At 49.1% G+C, this 19,005-nt stretch overlaps 1 protein-coding gene across 2 annotated transcripts in view; it reads right to left on the reverse strand.

The window, feature by feature from the left end:
- The window catches only part of PIWIL2 (piwi like RNA-mediated gene silencing 2), a 1,291,255-nt gene that overhangs the window by 30,952 nt on the left and 1,241,298 nt on the right, over positions 1-19,005 (reverse strand). For both annotated transcript variants that reach the window (XM_069213952.1, XM_069213950.1), the window contains exon 24: positions 14,867-14,974. In XM_069213952.1, coding sequence (XP_069070053.1) covers positions 14,867-14,974 — 108 coding nt within the window. The remainder of the gene's footprint in view (positions 1-14,866; positions 14,975-19,005) is intronic.

The raw sequence follows: 19,005 nt of genomic DNA on the forward strand, positions 1-19,005 counted from the left end.
AGCATCTGTTTTGGTGACAGAGTTGAGACCTCTGTAGTCCACACAAAATCTAATTTATTTCTTTCCACCCTGGGGATGAGGCTTGTCTGAGGGTTCAATAACCCCTAAATCCTGCATCTTGTTGACTTCATCTTTGATGCTCTTCTTAACTTGGTCAGACAGTCGAAAGATCTTGGATTGGATTTGACAGGAAAGCTGTCTCCAGTGTCCACATCATAGGTGCACTAGTGTATCTGACCAGGGGTTAAGGAGAAGAGCTCTGCATACTGCTGCAGGACTTGCCTGCAGTCAGCCTGCTGTTGGGTAGTGAGGGTGTCTGAGCAGACAACTCCATCAACTGACCCATCTTTTGGACTCTAAAAGAGGAGGTCAGGGAGAGGTTCACTCTCTGCTTCCTGATCCTCATCAGTAACCATCAGCATGGTCACATCAGCCCTGTCACAGAAAAGCTTGAGGCCGTTTACACGGATCACCCTTTTGGGTGCCCTGCTAGTGCCTAGGTCGACATCACTTTTCTTCTCAAGCATAGGGTAAAGGCCACTCAACCTGTCCTGAAGTGCTATTGGAGCCACAGGTTCCAGAACCCACATTTTCTGCCCTGGTTTGAACTCCACCAATCAGCCTTTTGGTCACACTACTGCTTCTGGAGCTCTTGGCTAGCCTCAAGGTTTTTGGATGCTTTCTCCATGTACTCTGCCAGCCTAGAACATAGGCCTAGTATACAGACTACCACATAGGTTTATGGAGAGGTCTCTCCCAACCCTCCTTCACAAAGAGAAAGTGGTTACCTGACAGGAGGGCCAAACAAAAGTTAAAAGGGAGAAAACCCTACCTGATCCCTTCTGAGGCACGTCTCTGTAGGCAAAAAGCAGGCAGGGCAGAAGGACATCCCATCTCTTTTTGGCCCTTTCAGGGAGCTCCATGATCATGCCTTTTAATGTCTTATTGAACCTTTCAACGAGTCCATTGGTTTGTGGATGGTATGGTGTGGTGAACCTGTAGGCCATGCCATACTCATTCAACATGTATTTGAGGTAAGCGGACATGAAGTTGGCACCTCTACCAGAGTATGGTTTCCTAAGAATGTGGTTTCTTGCAAAGATACCAATGTTGTCTTTGGCTACTGCAGGGGCTGTAGTAGACCGGAGGGAAATTGATACAGGCCACCTAGTAGCATGATCCACTACTACGAGTATATATTGGTTTTCTGGGGCTGTGGGTGGTTCAAGTGGATCTACTATGATTACACCAGCCTTTTCAAAAGGAACCCTAACCACTGTTAGTGGTAATAGGGGGGCCTTTGGCTGACCACCTGCCTTACCACTGGCTTAGTAGGTGATACAGAAGCGGCAAAACTCATTCACCTTTTGTGGCATGTTAGGCAGTAGAAGAACGAGTTACTTACCTTCGGTAACGACTTTTCTGGTGGATACATTAGCTACCTGTGGATTCCTCACCTAATGAATACTCCCATGGCGCCAGCATTCGACTGAAATCTTCTTACTAGTCTCTGCACGTCGACGAGGACGTCACTCTAGCCCACGCGACGCCGTCTGACGTCATACAGGCAATAAGAGGTCCTCGACGACGTGCCGACGTCAGTACCAATCATTTTTTACGTGCATGAGAACAACCAGGCAATGCAATGAAAGAGCAAGGCAACATCCCATTACATTGTAAAAATACACAACATTGCATGAATAACTGTAAATCTTTTATATATATATATAACTCTCTTTTTTTAAAAATATATATACACATCAAGTATATACACAAAGATATATACATATATATAAATATAATATATACAACATCTATTGCACCCTCAAAGACCAAGAGGAGCGTACTCAAGGATTACTTGGTAAGACCAGAAAGGCAACGGGGAGGCGGGTGGGACCGTGAGGAATCCACAGGTAGCTAATGTATCCACCAGAAAAGTCGTTACCGAAGGTAAGTAACTCGTTCTTCTGATGGATACAACTACCTGTGGATTCCTCACCTAATGAATAGAGTCCCAAAGCAGTACCACGCCCGGCGGTGGGTGCCTAAATGGTCAAACCAAGAAATCCTGCAGCACTGACCGTGCAAAATGGCCGTCCCTTCTAACCTCAGAATCCAAACAGTAATGTTTTGCAAAAGTGTGAAGGGACGACCAAGTTGCGGCCTTGCAGATGTCGACCACAGGAACACCTCTGGCCAAGGCCGAAGTGGCCGACTTAGCTCTGGTGGAATGAGCTCTAATGCCCTCAGGAGGATCCTTCTTTGCCAAAGAGTAACAGATTTTAATGCAAAGAACAACCCACCTGGATAGTGTTCTCTTGTGGACTGCCTTTCCTCTCCTCTTGCCCACGTATCCAATAAACAGCTGATCCTCCAGCCTGAAATCCTTTGTTCTATCAATAAAGAAGCTCAACGCCCTCTTTGGGTCCATACGGTGCAGTCTTTCTTCCTCTTTGGAAGGATGAGGCGGAGGATAGAACGTGGACAAAGTAATTGCCTGAGCCAAATGGAAAGGTGAAACAACCTTCGGGAGGAAAGCAGCCTTGGTCCTCAACACCACCTTATCCCCATAAAAAGTTGTATAAGGGGGCTTTACTGATAAGGCCTGCAACTCACTCACTCTCCTTGCTGATGTTATAGCTATCAGGAAGACTGTTTTTAAAACCAAATACCTTAAGGGGCAAGAATGCATAGGTTCAAAAGGGGACCCCATAAGGAAAGTCAGGACCAAGGACAAATCCCATTGCGGCATAACGAATGGCTTTGGAGGATATTTATTTAGAAGACCTTTCAAGAATCTGATAACAATAGGGGATTTAAATAAAGATGGTTGGTCTGGAAGACATATGAAGGCTGACAAGGCCGATAAATAACCCTTAATGGTAGCCACTGCACAACCTTTCTGCGCTAGAGACAGAACAAAAGACAAAACGTCCGATAGATGAGCATGCAAAGGATCAATCGGCCTCTCTCCACACCACGCAACAAATCTAGACCATCTATTAGCGTAGATAGATTTAGTGGAGTGTCGCCTGGCCGCTAATATAACATCCACTATCTCAGGCGGGAGAGAGAAGGAACTCAGGTTGCCCCGTTCAATCTCCAGGCATGTAGGTGCAGACTCTGGAGGTTGGGGTGTAAAACCTGCCCCTGCGACTGCAAGAGGAGGTCTGCCCTGAAAGGGAGACGGAGCAGAGGGCACATTGAGAGTTGGAGAAGGTCGGAGTACCATACCCTCCTTGGCCAATCCGGAGCTATTAGGATGACTAGAGCCCGGTCCTGGCGAATCTTCCTCAATACTCGAGGAATCAAGGGTATGGGAGGAAACGCGTAAAGCAACTGGCCGCACCAGGTTATTTGAAACGCGTCCCCCAACGCTCCCTGCATCGGATACTGGAGGCTGCAGAATAACGGACAATGCCCGTTCTCTCGAGTGGCAAACAGATCTACCCGAGGAAACCCCCACCTCTGGAAGATTAAACGGACTTGATCTGGATGGAGACGTCACTCGTGGTCTGCCGAGAATTGGCGACTGAGACTGTCCGCACGCACGTTCAAGACTCCGGCCAGATGGTTTGCTATCAAGCAAATCTGATGGTCCTTTGCCCAGGACCATAGTCGAAGAGCTTCTCTGCAGAGAAGGTATGACCCCACTCCTCCCTGCTTGTTTATGTACCACATCGTGGTAGTATTGTCCGTTAGGACCTGTACCGACTGACCACGAAGGGAAGGGAGGAAGGCCTTGAGAGCCAGACGTACAGCCCGTAACTCTAACAGATTGATGTGAAACATCTGTTCCTCTGGAGACCAAAGACCTTTGATCTCCAGATCCCCCAGATGAGCTCCCCACCCTAGAGTGGAAGCATCCGTTATGACTGTGGCCACTGGTGGCGACTGCTGGAACGGCTTTCCTTGTGAAAGATTGTTGCTTGCAATCCACCACTTCAAATCCACAGCAGCATCTCTGGAGATCTTGACAGTACTCTCTAGATCCCCTTTGTGTTGAGACCACTGCCTTCGGAGGCACCACTGAAGAGCCCTCATGTGCCAGCGAGCATGCGTGACCAACAGAATGCAGGAGGCAAACAGACCGAGCAGACGAAGGACCTTGAGGACTGGAACTACCGCTCCATTTCGAAACATTGGAACCAAATCCTGAATATCTTGAATCCGCTGAGGCGGAGGAAAGGCCCGACCCAATGTTGTATCCAGTACTGCCCCTATGAACAGGAGGCGCTGAGAGGGCTCTAGGTGAGATTTGGGCTCGTTCACCGAAAAACCCAGGTCGAACAACAACTGGGTTGTTGACTGCAGATGATGCGGCACAAGCTCCGGCGACTTGGCTTTGATCAACCAGTCGTCCAAGTAAGGGAATACTGCTATCCCCTTCCTTCTGAGTTCTGCCGCAACCACCGACATCACCTTCGTGAAGACTCGAGGTGCTGAAGTAAGACCAAACGGAAGGACCGCAAACTGATAGTGCTGCGATCCCACCACAAACCGGAGATACTTCCTGTGTGACTTGAGTATCGGGATATGAAAGTAAGCATCCTGCAAGTCGACAGACACCATCCAGTCTTCCTTGTTCAACGCCAAAAGCACCTGTGCTAGGGTCAGCATCTTGAACTTTTCCTGCTTGAGGAACCAATTCAAGATCCTCAGGTCCAGGATTGGTCTCAAACGACCATCCTTCTTGGGAATCAGGAAATACCTTGAGTAACATCCTCGACCCCTTTCCTGCTCTGGGACCAACTCCACAGCGCCCTTTGAAAGGAGGGCTTGTACCTCCTGTTCTAGCAACAGGAGGTGTTCTTCTGAACAATAAGAAGGGCGGGGCGGGATGAGGGGCGGGAACTCCCGAAAGGGAAGGGTGTAGCCTTTTCCCACAATACTGAGAACCCAAGTGTCCGTTGTAACAGTCTTCCATTTGGTGAGAAAATGCTGTAATCTTCCCCCTACAGGAGAGGAGTGAGTGGGAAATGGTGGAAGCCTAAGGCTGCTTCCCCTGCTGCACCCCGCCAGAGGATGAGGAAGAGGCAGAGTGCTGCTGAGAGGCTCCTCTGGTGCGGACCCTACCTCTCCCTCTAAAAGATCTATAGGGATGGGAAGAGGCAGGTTGCTGATATCTTCCCCGAAAGGAAGAGGAGGAAGAGCCACGCCCAAATCCACGAAACCTCCTGAAAAAACTGGAAGAGGCCGTGGAAGAAGGAGCTTGGAGCCCTAACGACTTAGCCGTGGCCCTGCTCTCCTTAAAACGTTCCAAGGCCGAATCAGCCTTGGCTCCAAACAGTTTGTCCCCATCAAACGGGAGATCCAACAATGTGGACTGTACATCCGCAGAAAAGCCAGAGTTACGGAGCCAGGCCTGCCTCCTTGCCACCACAGTTGTGCCCATTGCTCTGGCTACCGAGTCGGTCGTATCCAGTCCCGTCTGGATAATCTGGGTCGCAGCAGCCTGGGCATTTGAAACAACATCCAAAAGACCCTGGGGAAGCTCTGTAAATGATGAGGAAATGTCATCCATCAGAGCATGAATATACCTCCCCAGGATACAGGTTGCGTTGGTGGCCTTCAACGCCAGACTGCAGGACGAAAAAATCTTCTTGGACTGCGCCTCTAGTTTCTTTGAATCTCTGTCCCCAGGCACCGTCGGGAAAGAACCAGGCGCTGACTTGGATGAACAGGAGGCCTGCACCACCAAGCTCTCCGGCGTAGGGTGCCTAGACAGAAAACCAGGGTCAGTCGGAGCCGCCCGATACCTCCTGGCCACGGCTCTGTGAACTGCTGGGGAAGATGCCGGCCTCTTCCACACCTCTAACACCGGATCCAGCAGAGCGTCATTAAATGGCAAAAGAGGCTCCGCCGCAGCTGAGGCCGGATGTAGCACCTCTGTTAGAAGGTTTTGTTTAGCCTCCACCACCGGCAAAGGCAGGTCCAAAAAACTAGCTGCCTTCCGCACCACTGCGTGAAAGGAAGCAGCCTCCTCAGTATATTCTCCCGGGGACGAAAGATCCCACTCAGGGGAAGTGTCCAGCCCACTGGCCGACTCCAGACCACGCAGCCCATCACCCGAGTCTTCTAGCTCTCCTTCCTCCAGGGCTCGTTGGTACTCCTGCTCCTCTAATACACGGAGAGCACGTCTCCTCGAATGAAGCCGTTGTTCAATACGCGGAGTCGACAATGCCTCCGCCGAAGTCGAAGATCGGCACTGATCTTCAGAAGCCACCGACGCCGCGTCCGGCGCCACAGGTAACTTCGGCGCCGACGAAAGAGCAGTCGAAGCAGATGGACCCACCGGAGTCACAGGCCGAAATCCCGACGTTGACGGGATGGAAATCCCCGGGGCCAATCCCTCTGAAGCCACCGGAGCGGCCACCGGCGCCGACACTGGCGCCGAGCCCACGTTCCCAAAAGGGAGAAAGGGCATAAAGGGTGCCGGCTGAAGAGGCGCAGGATCACCCAATGAAAAGGCCAAAGGCCCAGCCGGAGCACCCCCTGGAGCCATCTGTTGGAAGATGGCATACATCGCATTCAAGAATGCGGAACTATCGGCTCCTGGGGTGCCTGTCTCGGAGGCGACCCCGACGCCGGCCTCGACGTCTGCAACGCCGGAGAAAACACCTGAGGCTCCAATACCTCAATCACCGACGCCTGTCCAGGTGAAGTTGGAGACGCCGGAGAGGGCAACGGCGTCGAAGGATGCGGCGTAACCGTGGGACTGATCTCCCATGTCCTTCGGCGCCGATCCGAAGACCTGGAACGAGTCTCCTTTGAATGACGCCGAGATTCTCTACGGCGCCGTGAGTCTCGATGACGCCGATGTCTTGGTGAAGAAGACTTCTTGTGATGCTTCTCCTTCGATTTCGCCATAAACAGCTTCGCCTCACGTTCCTTGAGGGCCTTTGGATTCATGTGCTGGCATGAATCACAAGTCGAGACGTCGTGGTCGGAGCTCAAACACCAAAGGCAATCGGAATGAGGATCCGTCACTGACATCTTGCCTCCACACTCACGACAAGGCTTGAATCCAGACTTTCTCTGCGACATTATTACCACAGCGAAAGACTACGCAGCAAAAATACACTGTAACCACAAAAGTAACAGTTGCTCCCTCGAAGATAACCGTTTCGAATGCACGGAAAAAAGGGAACTGACGTCGGCACGTCGTCGAGGACCTCTTATTGCCTGTATGACGTCAGACGGCGTCGCGTGGGCTAGAGTGACGTCCTCGTCGACGTGCAGAGACTAGTAAGAAGATTTCCGTTGAATGCTGGCGCCATGGGAGTATTCATTAGGTGAGGAATCCACAGGTAGTTGTATCCATCAGAAATGTCTGATTAGCCTATTTCAAGTTTTGGTTTGACTCAGATGCCTAGCTAGGGGGATGTCATAGGCTAGTGTGAGGATGAATTCCCTGAACTGCTGAGGACCTACCACTCTCCTAGTGGCACCAGGTTTGGGGTCTTTGGCTTCACTGAACAAGAGTCCCTTCTCCCAATAGACCCAGTGGGAGCCACTGACATCTCCCGCTTCTTGTGCAGCAGCTTGCTGTCACAGGCCTTCAACAGCTGGTTCCTAGAGCCCCCCCGGCCCAAAAGCTCAGCCTAGTAAGGTTCAAGTACCAAGGGCCCAGGTCCCTCTGGGTTTGGTAAGAGGTCTTCCTGAGAAGAGGAATGTTGTGCATTTTGCTGTACAGAAGCTGGTCCCCTAGGTGCCAACACTTTTCTACCCTGTGCTTGGCTTTGTGCTATGGTGTTTACACACACCGTCTCAGGGATTCCCAGCATGGCTGTATTGGTTTTGAGTTCATCCTCAGCCCAGGCTGAGGACTCTAGAGTATTCACTTGCTATTATACTGGGATTGCAGGAGAGACCGCTACCTGTTTCAGGCCAGTAACCCCGCCCCCCCCATTATAAGGTCACCATAGCCATGGGATGGACCTTAGTTACGTTATCAGCAATGGTAACTAGTTATGTTTGTCCAGCTAAGTTCTATCCTAGGGAAAACAGTTTTGTTGTCACCATGGTGACAATGGCCCCTGTATCCCTCAGGGCTTCAACTCTAGTCTCATTAATCAAGGGATGCTGTCTGTATTTGTATATTTGGGGGGGGGGGGGCAGACAGCAAGAGTGGCAACATCTACCCCACCCTCAGAGACTAAAATAGCTTCAGTGTGAACCCTGATATGCTCTGGGCACACTGTAGATCCAACCTTTAGACTGGCTATACCAGTTTCTAGCTTGTGTAGTACTAGGGGGATTCTTCTTGGGACAAGTCAAGTCTCTAATTGGGTGTCCATTCTGTTTACAATTGAAACACCAGGCGTTTTTGGGATCAAGGTTTTTACCTATGTATCCATGAGTGAATGATGAAGAAGTTTGGGCCTGCCCTCTGGAGCAGGTTTTTGAGGGCCTTTAAAAGACTCTTTACTTTTATCTGTTTGTGTCTCACCGCCCTTCCCCTGGGGAGGATTAGTAACCCCTTTCTTTTGGTCACCCCCAGTGGAAGTTTTGGTCACTCTAGTCTTAACCCAGTTGTCTGCCTTCTTTCCTAATTATTGGGGAGAAATTGGACCTAGGTCTACCAGATAATTATGCAACTTTTCATTAAAGCAGTTACTTAAGATGTGTTATTTTATAAACACATTATAAAGCCCTTCATACTCAGGCACTTCACTTCCAGTTAACCAACTAGCTAGTGTTTTCACTGAGTAGTCTATGAAATCAACCCAGGACTGGCTTGAGGTCTTGTGAGCCCCACTAAACCAAATTATATGCTCCTAAGTGGTGAGTCCAAAGCCCACAAGCAGGGTAGCTTTCATAAGGTCATAGGACTCAGCATCTGCTCCAGTGAGTGTGAGGAGTCTATCCCTACACGTACCAGTGAACTGTTCTCAAAGGAGAGTTCCACAGTGAGACCTTTTCACTTTCATCGTTCCAAAAGCCATCTCAAAAGCTGTGAACCATTTGGTGATATCACCACCATCCTCATACTTGGGGACAATCCCTTTGGCGTTTTTGGGGTCATAAGATTGCTCTCTGTCCCTTGGTAATGGGTTGCTGCCACCATTAATGGATACTAAGCTCATTTATACTCTCTCCCTCTCTGTAGCTAGGAGCTGTCTCTCCAAAGCTAGTCTTTTTGGCCATACTTGCTAAAAGGAGGTCCTCTTCACTGAGGCTGCCCTCACCGTTCCCAGATGAACCTGATTTACCTGTGGGAGACCCAGGTCCTGTGACTACCTTCCTTGGAGTTAAAGGCACAGAGCCCCTGTCATCCCTAGTTAGGGTAGGAAGGAGAGAGGTCGTCCTCCTGATCCTTAACTTCTTCCCCACCTGAGGGGAGGTCTTACTCCTCAGCAGGGTGTTCCTTTGCATACTCTGCCAACAGCTCCTGGAGCTGGATCCTGGTAGGACTGGAACCAGATTTAATCTTTTGGAGACTGCTTAGTGACCCTAGCTCTCTCATTCTGAGATGGAGGTAAGAGGTGAGGTTGAGTTCCACAACCATGACCTCTGAGCTGATCAATATGTTACTAAGGTTGGGAATTTCTTTTCAGGAATTAAGACTGCTACTATTTACTTTAACCCTAACTATAATAACTTTGTAAGCTTAAAAATAAATGCTATAGTGGACTTAACCAAGGCTCTAGCAGGACTTTTAAGATTTTGAAAAATTGTCCATTAAAAAAAAAAAAAAAACGATTAAATCTTTGTTACTTTATTTCTAGAACCAAAAAGGATATTTGTTGCAGGTAAGATCATGTCAAGATTGTATCACTTTCAAGTATCAAAAGCACTTTGTTTAGAATTTACATGTGTATGAAGCTGGTATGTGGTGGGTACCTAAGGTACTTGCACCTCATACCAGGTCCAGATATCCCCTATTAGTGTAGTGTAGGCTGTGTCTAGAAGCCAGGCTCTCTAGAGGTTGCTGTGAATGAGCAGCCAAGGCTTATCTAGGAGACATGTAAAGCTCATGCAATGCCACTGTAGTCGCACAGCACTTACACACATGAAATAATGCACTCAGTGTTAAAAAACATAAAAGGTACTTTACTATGGTAACACAGCACCAAAAATACTATAGAGGCAATACTACCTTAGGAAGTAAGTAATACAGAAGATATATACACTAGATGTCAGAAATAGGCATAAGAATAGTTAGAAAACAGTGCAAACAGTGTAAAACACAATAGAGAATAGTGGCCGTAGGGGGAGCATAAACCATATGCTAAAAAGAAAATAAGGAATGAGAGAGTCGGATCCCCACCTAGGTAAGTGGAGTATGTAGAGGGGTGCTGGGGGTACCAGGAATGCCAAAGGTAAGTACCACAACACCCCCCAGCAACCAGGAAAGCAGGAGTAAATCACCAGAATTTCCCCAAAACACCCAATTTGAAGAAGAGAATTGCAAAACCCAGAAGTGACTGCAAGAAACCAACTGTGGATTCCTGAAAAGGAAGACTTGTGGAAAGAGGGGACCAAGTCCAGAAGACACATCAGAGTCCAGTGAGGAGAGGAGCCCCTACCTACCAAGCTGAGGATGCAGGAGTTGGTCGACAGTGAGAAAGGAAGATCAGCACTGCAGCCCTAGAGTCGGAGTCGAGTTCCTGGAAGATGCAGGTGATGTCCCATTCTGGAAGGAAGATTGCAGTCAGGTTTGCGTGTCCGGCTTCCACCAACAAGCCTTGGCACAGGCAAAACTCGCGGTTGGCGGAATGTGGTGCTGCCGGGGACCAGCAAGGCCCAGGAGGACTCAACCCAGGAGGGGGAGCCAGAGGGGGCCCTCAGCATCGCAGAGAGACCACAAGAGCACAGGCAGCACTCACATGAGTCCCACAGGACTGGGACACTGAAGTTGCAAATGGAGCCCACGCAGCACTACGAAAAGGAGTACCATGCTGCAAGAGAGACCCATAAGGGAGCAAGGCGGCGCAGGAAGGAGTGCTGGGAACTGGAGCTACACGATGCCTGAAGACCCCTTGGAAGAAGTGCCAACAACCCTTGGCAGCTGGAAAAGATGCAGTGCACAGACTCCAGTTGATCTGCCGAGGCTCTACATATGCTGGGATACCTGTGGGGATGTAAATGCAGCGTTATTGTTTCTGTGTGTGACATATTGTGCATCAGTGGGTTGCCCTCTTTGTTTGTATTTGCCTTGGCAGCTTCCACTTGTGTACGTTGGTTTATGGTGTGATGATTAGGTCTCTTTATTGTGCATGCTTTGGTGATAGGTGTCCATGCGGGTCTGTGAGTGGTGTCCATGCATTGGTATGGCATGCAGGGCTTGGCATTGGGATGAGTGAGATGTGATGGTGGGGGGGTGTAGGAGGTGGCGGAGTGATGGGAGTGAGGGTGGGGGTATGTGATGGCATGCAGGTAGGGGGGTGATAGTAGTATAGAGTTGACTTACCAGAGTGCAGTCCTCCTGCTACTCTGGCCAAGTCCTCAGGATGCATGATTGCCAAGACTTGCTCCTCCCATGTTGTTAGTTGTGTATGGGTGTCAGGTTATTATTTTAATTGACCAATGTAGTGTTGTTTTGTATGTGTGTGTGTATTTTGAGCGCAGCAGTATGTACCTCCAATGGTTTACCGCCACTGAATGTCCACCGTGGTGAGTTGTGGGTCATAATGTGGTGGGCGTTGTTCTGTTGGCGTAACAGTGTGGGTTTGGATACTGCCAATTTATCACTGACCTGTGGTGTGGCGGACTTTTGTGTGTGGCTGAATAGTGACGGATTGGTGTGTGTGTGTGTGTCATAATATGGTGAACGGATATCCGCAGCGGCGGCGGTATGTTGCCGGCAGTCAGCATGGCGTTAAGCGGGATTTACCGCCAATGTCATTATGAGGGCCTTAGGCATGCTTGGTATCAAACATGTCAGAATCATGCAACTACACAGACACCAGTGGTAGCTGCATGATACCATGAACCCTGGGTACTCCCTAGGGGATCCCCCATGTCTGCCTGTACAGCCTTGCATGGTCTGCATGATAGCCAGTGCTGCTGCCGACCATAGACAATGTTCTGCCCTCCTGCTGTTGAGCTTAACTTGGACAGGGGAAGGGAGAACAAAGGATTTCCTCTAGAGGAGAGGGGTTACCCACCCTCCTTTAGAAATAGGGGTCTCTGGGCTAGGGTGGGGGTGCTCTTGAGCATCATCAGACTGCTTGAAGGGCACATTTGGTTTTGTCCAGTGCAGAAGCCCCCAGGCTCCAGCTCTGGCACGAAAAACACAAAGGACAGGGGAGTGACCCCCCCCCCGTCTAGGACCCCCCCAGGGAGGCGGCCAGAGCTCTACCGGGTGGCCACTTGATTCTACCATCTTGAAAACAGGGTGAGCAGAGGCCACTAGGAGCAGCTGACTGGTCGTCCTGTAGAGTAGCATTCCCAATCCCCCGATAGGTGGGTCACTGCAGTAGTCGTCCAACCCCATTCCTGGGTTACCTAATGGCTCCCCTGATGGTTCGACCCCCAGATCCGTCTTCACGACTTCTTGTGCGACTGGACACCGGGTTCTGCTGCTGGACTTCACTGGAAACCAAGATAAGCGGGCTCCTACTGCAACTTTGTCCCTGAGTATTGCAAGAACTCTACAACTTCTGTGGCCATGCATCCTCCAGAGACACAAGGACTCTGCCTGCACTAAGGAAATCCAGAAGGAATCTCCCTTGGAGGGAAGTATTCCCCTGCAACCGCAGGCACCTCAACGTTGAGGACTGGTTAGTGTATCCTGCTGTCCCACAGACCCCTCGCGGCTCTGCAACACAGGTGGTAGTTCTGTGGCTCGCTAGAGGTCTGACCTGTCTTCTTTGCAACTGGGAAGTCGGTGGTCCCACACTGGCCTGGGACTGAACCCCTGCGCACCGCATCTGTTTCCATTACCAAGGCTTGTTGGCTCTTTGGAGCGAAGACTTTCTAGCTCCAAAAAGCCCCTGCATCAAGCATCACAAAGCTCCAAGACTGATGCCCGCCCTGCAACTCCTGCAAAGAGGGCATCCATCTTCTTTGTGTTCCTGAGGCCTCCACGCAACTGCCTGTGCTTGCTGCTACAGGGTCCTCCTAGGGTCTCCTTCGATTCCTGATGGCTCATCACTGCTGAGGGCTGGCCCTGACTTACCAGTAAAGGTTAAGTCTCTCAGACCTTCTTGTCCCCACTATTGAAATTCTTTGTGCATTACTCCTGTTGCATTTGCCAAGGCTTGTTGGTGGTCCTGCTGGTCACTGACCCCCTCTGCATTCAACAAGCGACATGGGACAGCTCGTGGGCGACTCCTGGTATCCCTCTGCATCACCTGGACATCGCAGCTGCATCACCATGACAACCATCCAACAGAGAAGTACCCACAAGAAGGGTAGGCAGCTGCCCTCCAGCACCATCTGGACGAGACTGGGTAGTTTGTCCCCTGTACCAAAGTTAATTTAGTGCCTCTGTGTTAACAAACAATGCTTTATTTTTCAAACGTTTGTTGTGGTTATTTCTTGTATGTGAACACTGACTGACTGTGGTTATTGCAATTTGTTTACACCCTCTCTGATAAGCCTTAGCTGCTCTCCACAGCTACCCTTTGAAAGCTTTGGTTATTAGAAACCACTTACACCATCACAAAGGGTTGTCTTGACTCAGTGCAGGGTGCCCTACCTATAGGTATACTCCATATACTGAGCCAGCCTCCTATATGACCCATGATGAGAAACTTTAAGGGCCTTTCTCCTTTGTGAGATCAGGCAAAGGTGTCACAGTATTCCTCCGAAGATGTAGGTTTCTGCGTCTGGGCTTTTTGTAGCCAAAATAAAAGCCTCCCGCCCCTTTAAGGTTTTGGATGAAAAAGTGAGGCAGGCTTGACAACCCTCTACCTTGTTTTGGAGATAGAGGCAGCAGAGACACATCTTATGTGGGTCAGACACATGAAGCCTTTTCTTCCCACATTACTTGCAGGATCTGAAGAGATCTTTCTTCAATGTGTCAGAAATTATGGAATGTAGGTTGATGATTGCCAGAAACTGGAATGAAGAAAACTGAGCAGAGCACAGGAAGACTCCTTTCACACGACGTGTAGTAGAAAATCTGAGAGACTGGAACTTCTGTGATGAGGGTTCTAAAGGTTGCTGTCACTTGATTGGCTGGCCTTCGGGTCGTTTCTAATGATGTGAATAGGCTGTGAAAGTGAATTTACTTTAACACTGTCTAATATGTAAAACTTCTCCATACTGCTATCTAATGGTACAGCGGGACTCCCACTTCGATGACAATGAATTATTAAAGCATGTGAATCTATGAAAGATCCAATACTGGAGAAAAAAAAACTGCAGACTGAAAAAGTGTGAAACTACTGGCTGTAGGTCACAAATTCTGCAAATACAAGCTGAGAAAGTTCTGAAAGTTGACACAGAACCAGAAAAAACATCCTGGCTAAAAAGATCAACGACACACAAACTGGTTAAAAGGCATAGTCAAAAGCATAAATGAACAGGGTCATCCATGGCCAACAATCAATAACACATGGATTTCTAGGTTTCTATGTCCTTGAAAATACAAGCATGGAATCTTCTAGTGGTTAGTGTTAATCGTCTAAACTGGTTTTGAGAAGAGGACAAGACTGCTTTCTCCCAAAATAATGTATTGCTTTGTACACTGTTGTGAAAGACAATTAATTTCAGTACAGAGTTAGGTGACTCCCTTACAGTGCTATTTCCCAAGTTAGACATATTTTACACAAGATCTGAGTAAAGTATGCAGTTGGGCTTAATGTATATGTTTCTCTCTTTAGACTTTTCCTGTCTGGTGACCTGGTAACTTTGACCATAACCACTACTGGCTTACCTTGTTCTCCATGTAATACTTCAGAGTGAGTCTTACCTTTGCATATGATCTGGGCTCAAGTTAGCAGTGTTAAGTACACAGACGTAATGAGTGGGAATGCCACAGCCCTGTCTCACATGATGAGCCAGTAAGAAAAAATCCACCCTAGGAAGAACAAGGCAAACAATCAGAATTTAATGATCACACCAAATGCAAAATGTTATTGCTATCTACTTACACGATTCTCTTGTATTTTTCATGGGAGTGTTTCCATGCACAACCAAATGTGCTTCAACCCAAACAAAAGTACCCCACAGTTTAAGTGGACTAATAATTGCCTGTAATCAACGTTCTCCAATATGTGCAATTTTTCAAAAGAAGTCAAATAGCATAAGGAAGGGAATGACATTTTAAAAGCAGCAAAGATTATTTATACAAAAGGTATTAATGCTGTCAGCTATTTTAGTTAAAAGAAAATTGTTGTGAGCTACAAATACCTATCTCGGAAAAATCAAATGGGAGGAAGGATGGGTCAGTTATATGAACTGTATATGTATTAGTGAACAAGTTACATACCTATGATAACACCATTGTAGGAAAGTGCCTCTTTTGACATGGTCAACCCCCAGCTTCCTTTTGCCTGATTTCTGGTGTGCTTTTGACTGTTGCACTGGTGCTAATCAGGTCCCCAGTGCCAGATCTCTTTCCCAAAACTGCACAGTTGTTTTGCACAATTGGTGTAAGGAAATGCCTCTTTGCCATGGTTACCCCCTGACTTTTTGCCTTTTGCTGATGCCAGTTTTGATTGAAAGTATGCCGGGACCCTGCTAACCAGGCCCCAGCACCAGTGTTCTTTCCCTAAACTGTACCTTTGCTTCCACAATTGGCACAGACCTGACATTCAGATAAGTCCCTTGTAAATGGTACCCCTGGTACCAAGGGCCCTGATGCCAGGGAAGGTCTCTAAGGGCTGCCGCATGACTTATGCCACCCTGGTGACCCCTCACTCAGCACATGCACACTGCCTCACAGCTTGTGTGTGCTGGTGGGGAGAAAATGACTAAGTCGACATGGCACTCCCCTCAAAGCGCCATGCCAACCTCACACTGCCTGTGGCATAGGTAAGTCACCCCTCTAGCAGGCCTTACAGCCCTAAGGCAAGGTGCACTATACCACAGGTGAGGGCATATGTGCATGAGCACTATGCCCCTACAGTGTCTAAGCAAAACCTTAGACATTGTAAGTGCAGGATAGCCATAAAGAGTATATGGTCTGGGAGTTTGTCAAACACGAACTCCACAGCTCCATAATGGCTACACTGAAATCTGGGAAGTTTGGTATCAAACTTCTCAGCACAATAAATGCACACTGATGCCAGTGTGGAATTTATTGTAAAATGCACCCAGAGGGAATCTTATAGATGTCCCTCTGAATACCAGTCCGACTCCTAGTGCTAGGCTGACCAGTTCCTGCCAGCCTGCCACCACCAGACGAGTTGCTGGAACAAAGCCTGTACTGGGTGGAGGTTCTTCTCACCTCCCCCTGCAGGAACTCTAACACCTGGCGGAAAGGCTCACCCCTTTTGTTACAGCACCCCAGGGCATCCCAGCTAGTGGAGAGGCCGGCCGCTCCAGCCACTGCCCCCACTTTTGGCGGCAAGACTGGAGGAGATAATGAGAAAAACAAGGAGGAGTCACCCACCAGTCAGGACAGCCCCTAAGGTGCCCTGAGCTGAGGTGACCCCTGCCTTTAGAAATCCTCCATCTTAAGTTTGGAGGATTCCCCCAATAGGATTAGGGATGTGCCCCCCTCTCCTCAGGGAAGAGGCACAAAGAGGGTGTAGCCACCCTCCAGGACAGTAGCCATTGACTACTTCCCCCAGACATAAACACCCCCCTAAATTTAGTATTTAGGGGCACCCCAGAACCCAGGAAATCAGATTCCTGCAACAAGAAGGACTGCTGACCTGAAAACCCTGCAGAGACAACAGAGACGACAACTGCTTTGGCCCCAGCCCTACTGGCCTGTCTCCTGACTCGAAGAAAACTGCAACAGCGACGCATCTGACAGGGACCAGCGACCTGCGGCCTGCGACCTCTGAAGCCTCAGAGGACTGCCCTGAACCAAAGGACCAAGAAACTCCTGTGAACAGCGGCTCTGTTCAAAACCAACAACAACTTTGCAACTTCCAAAGACTTCACTCTTCCCGCCGGAAGCGTGAGACTTCACCCTCTGCACCCGACGCCCCCGGCTCGAGCTCCAGAGAACCAACACTACAGGGAGGACTCCCAGGTGACTGCGACCTCGTGAGTAACCCGAGACGACCCCCCTGGGCCCCCACAGTGACGCATGCAGAGAGAATCCAGAGGCTCCCCCTGATCGCAACTGCCTGTAACAAGGAACCCGATGCCTGGACCAAGCACTGCACCCGCAGCCCCCAGGAACAGAAGGAACCAAACTTCAGTGCAGGAGTGACCACCAGGCGGCTCTCTGCCTAGCCCAGTCGGTGGCTGGCCCGAGAAGCCCCCCTGTGCCCTGCCTGTACCGCTAGAGTGACCCCCGGGTCCCTCCATTGATTTCTGTCACACACCGACGCCTGCTTTGCACACCGCACCCGGCCGCCCCTGTGCCGTTGAGGGTGTGTTTTGTGTGTCTACTTCTGTCCCACCCCACCCCCAGTGCTCTACAAAACCCCCTGGTCTACCCTCCGAGGGCGCAGGTACTTAACAGCTGGCATACTGGAACCAGAGCACCCCTGTTCTTCATAGGGACCTATGTGTTTTGGGCTCCTCTTTGCCCTCTGCACCTGACCGGCCCTGTGCTGCTGGTGTGGTAACTTTGGGGTTGCCTTGAACCACCAACAGTGGGCTGCCTATGACCAGGAACATAGACTTTTAAGTGGCTTACTTACCTGAAAAACTAACCATTACTTACCTCCCCCAGGAACTTTTGGTTTTTGCACTGTGTCCACTTTTAAAATAGCTTATTGCCATTTTAACTAAAACTGTGTATGTTACTGCTCTAATTCAAAGTTCCTAACTTACCTGTTTGGAGTACCTTGCATTTCATGTATTTACTTCAAATATTGAACTTGTGGTTCTAAAAATAAATTAAGAAAAAATATTTTTCTATATAAAAACTATTGGCCTGGAGTTAAGTCTTTGAGTGTGTGTTCCTCATTTATTGCCTGTGTGTGTACAACAAATGCTTAACACTACCCTCTGATAAGCCTAGTGCTCGACCACACTACCACAAAATAGAGCATTAGAATTATTGAATTTTGCCACTATCTTACCTCTATGGGGAACCCTTGGACTCTGTGCACACTATCTCTTACTTTGAGATAGTATAAACAGAGCCAACTTCCTACACTTGGTAAACTCTTTAGCTACCACTGTAAGTCCCTCGTAAATTTTACCCCTGGTACGTAGGGCCTGGGGTACTAAAGAAAGTCTCTGAGGGCAGCAGATCCAGTTGTGACTCCCTCACCAAATAGACATAGTGCTGCCATTGGAGACTGCATGTGCTGGTGCAGACTAAATTGAAAACATGACCTGTCACACACACACCCCTGTATGCCAGGTCCCCTATCACTGCATATGCCAGCTGCAAGTCACCCCTAAGGCAGGGTGCATCCAGGCACATGTGAGGGCATATATTCATAAGCAAATATGCCCCTACTATGTCTCTGTCGATTCTGAGACATAGTAGTTGCAAGGGAAGCCAATTTAAATGCATGCGCTGGACACTGCTCGTTACGAGTTCCCCAGCTACACAATGGCTTCTCTGAATCCTGGAATGTTTGGTATAAAACATCTTAGAATAATAAACCCTTATTGACCCTAGTGATGGATTAATAAAAAATAAAAAAAGAACACAAAGGGCACCTTGGAGGTGGCCCCTAAAAGCCTACCAGCTACTAGTATGCTGACTGACTGGTCCTGACCCGTTCAGCCACCACAGATGCGTTTCTGGCTCCCCCCAAAGTGAAGGCCAGCGCTCTCGAGGGCCTGAGACAAAGGCGTGCTCTTGGCAGAGGTGTCACCTCCTCTCCCAGGCAGGATGGACATTTCAGGGCAGGGAGCTTCAAAGGCCTTGCTGCCTTTGTAATACGGCCAAGGTCTCTCCAGATGGCAGAGATGAACCCCCCGCAACCCACCCCTCACTGTCCTGACCCAACTTTTGGCAGCAGCACA

The sequence above is a fragment of the Pleurodeles waltl genome, chromosome 11, assembly GCF_031143425.1.
Source record: "Pleurodeles waltl isolate 20211129_DDA chromosome 11, aPleWal1.hap1.20221129, whole genome shotgun sequence".
Taxonomy (NCBI): Eukaryota; Metazoa; Chordata; class Amphibia; order Caudata; family Salamandridae; genus Pleurodeles; species Pleurodeles waltl.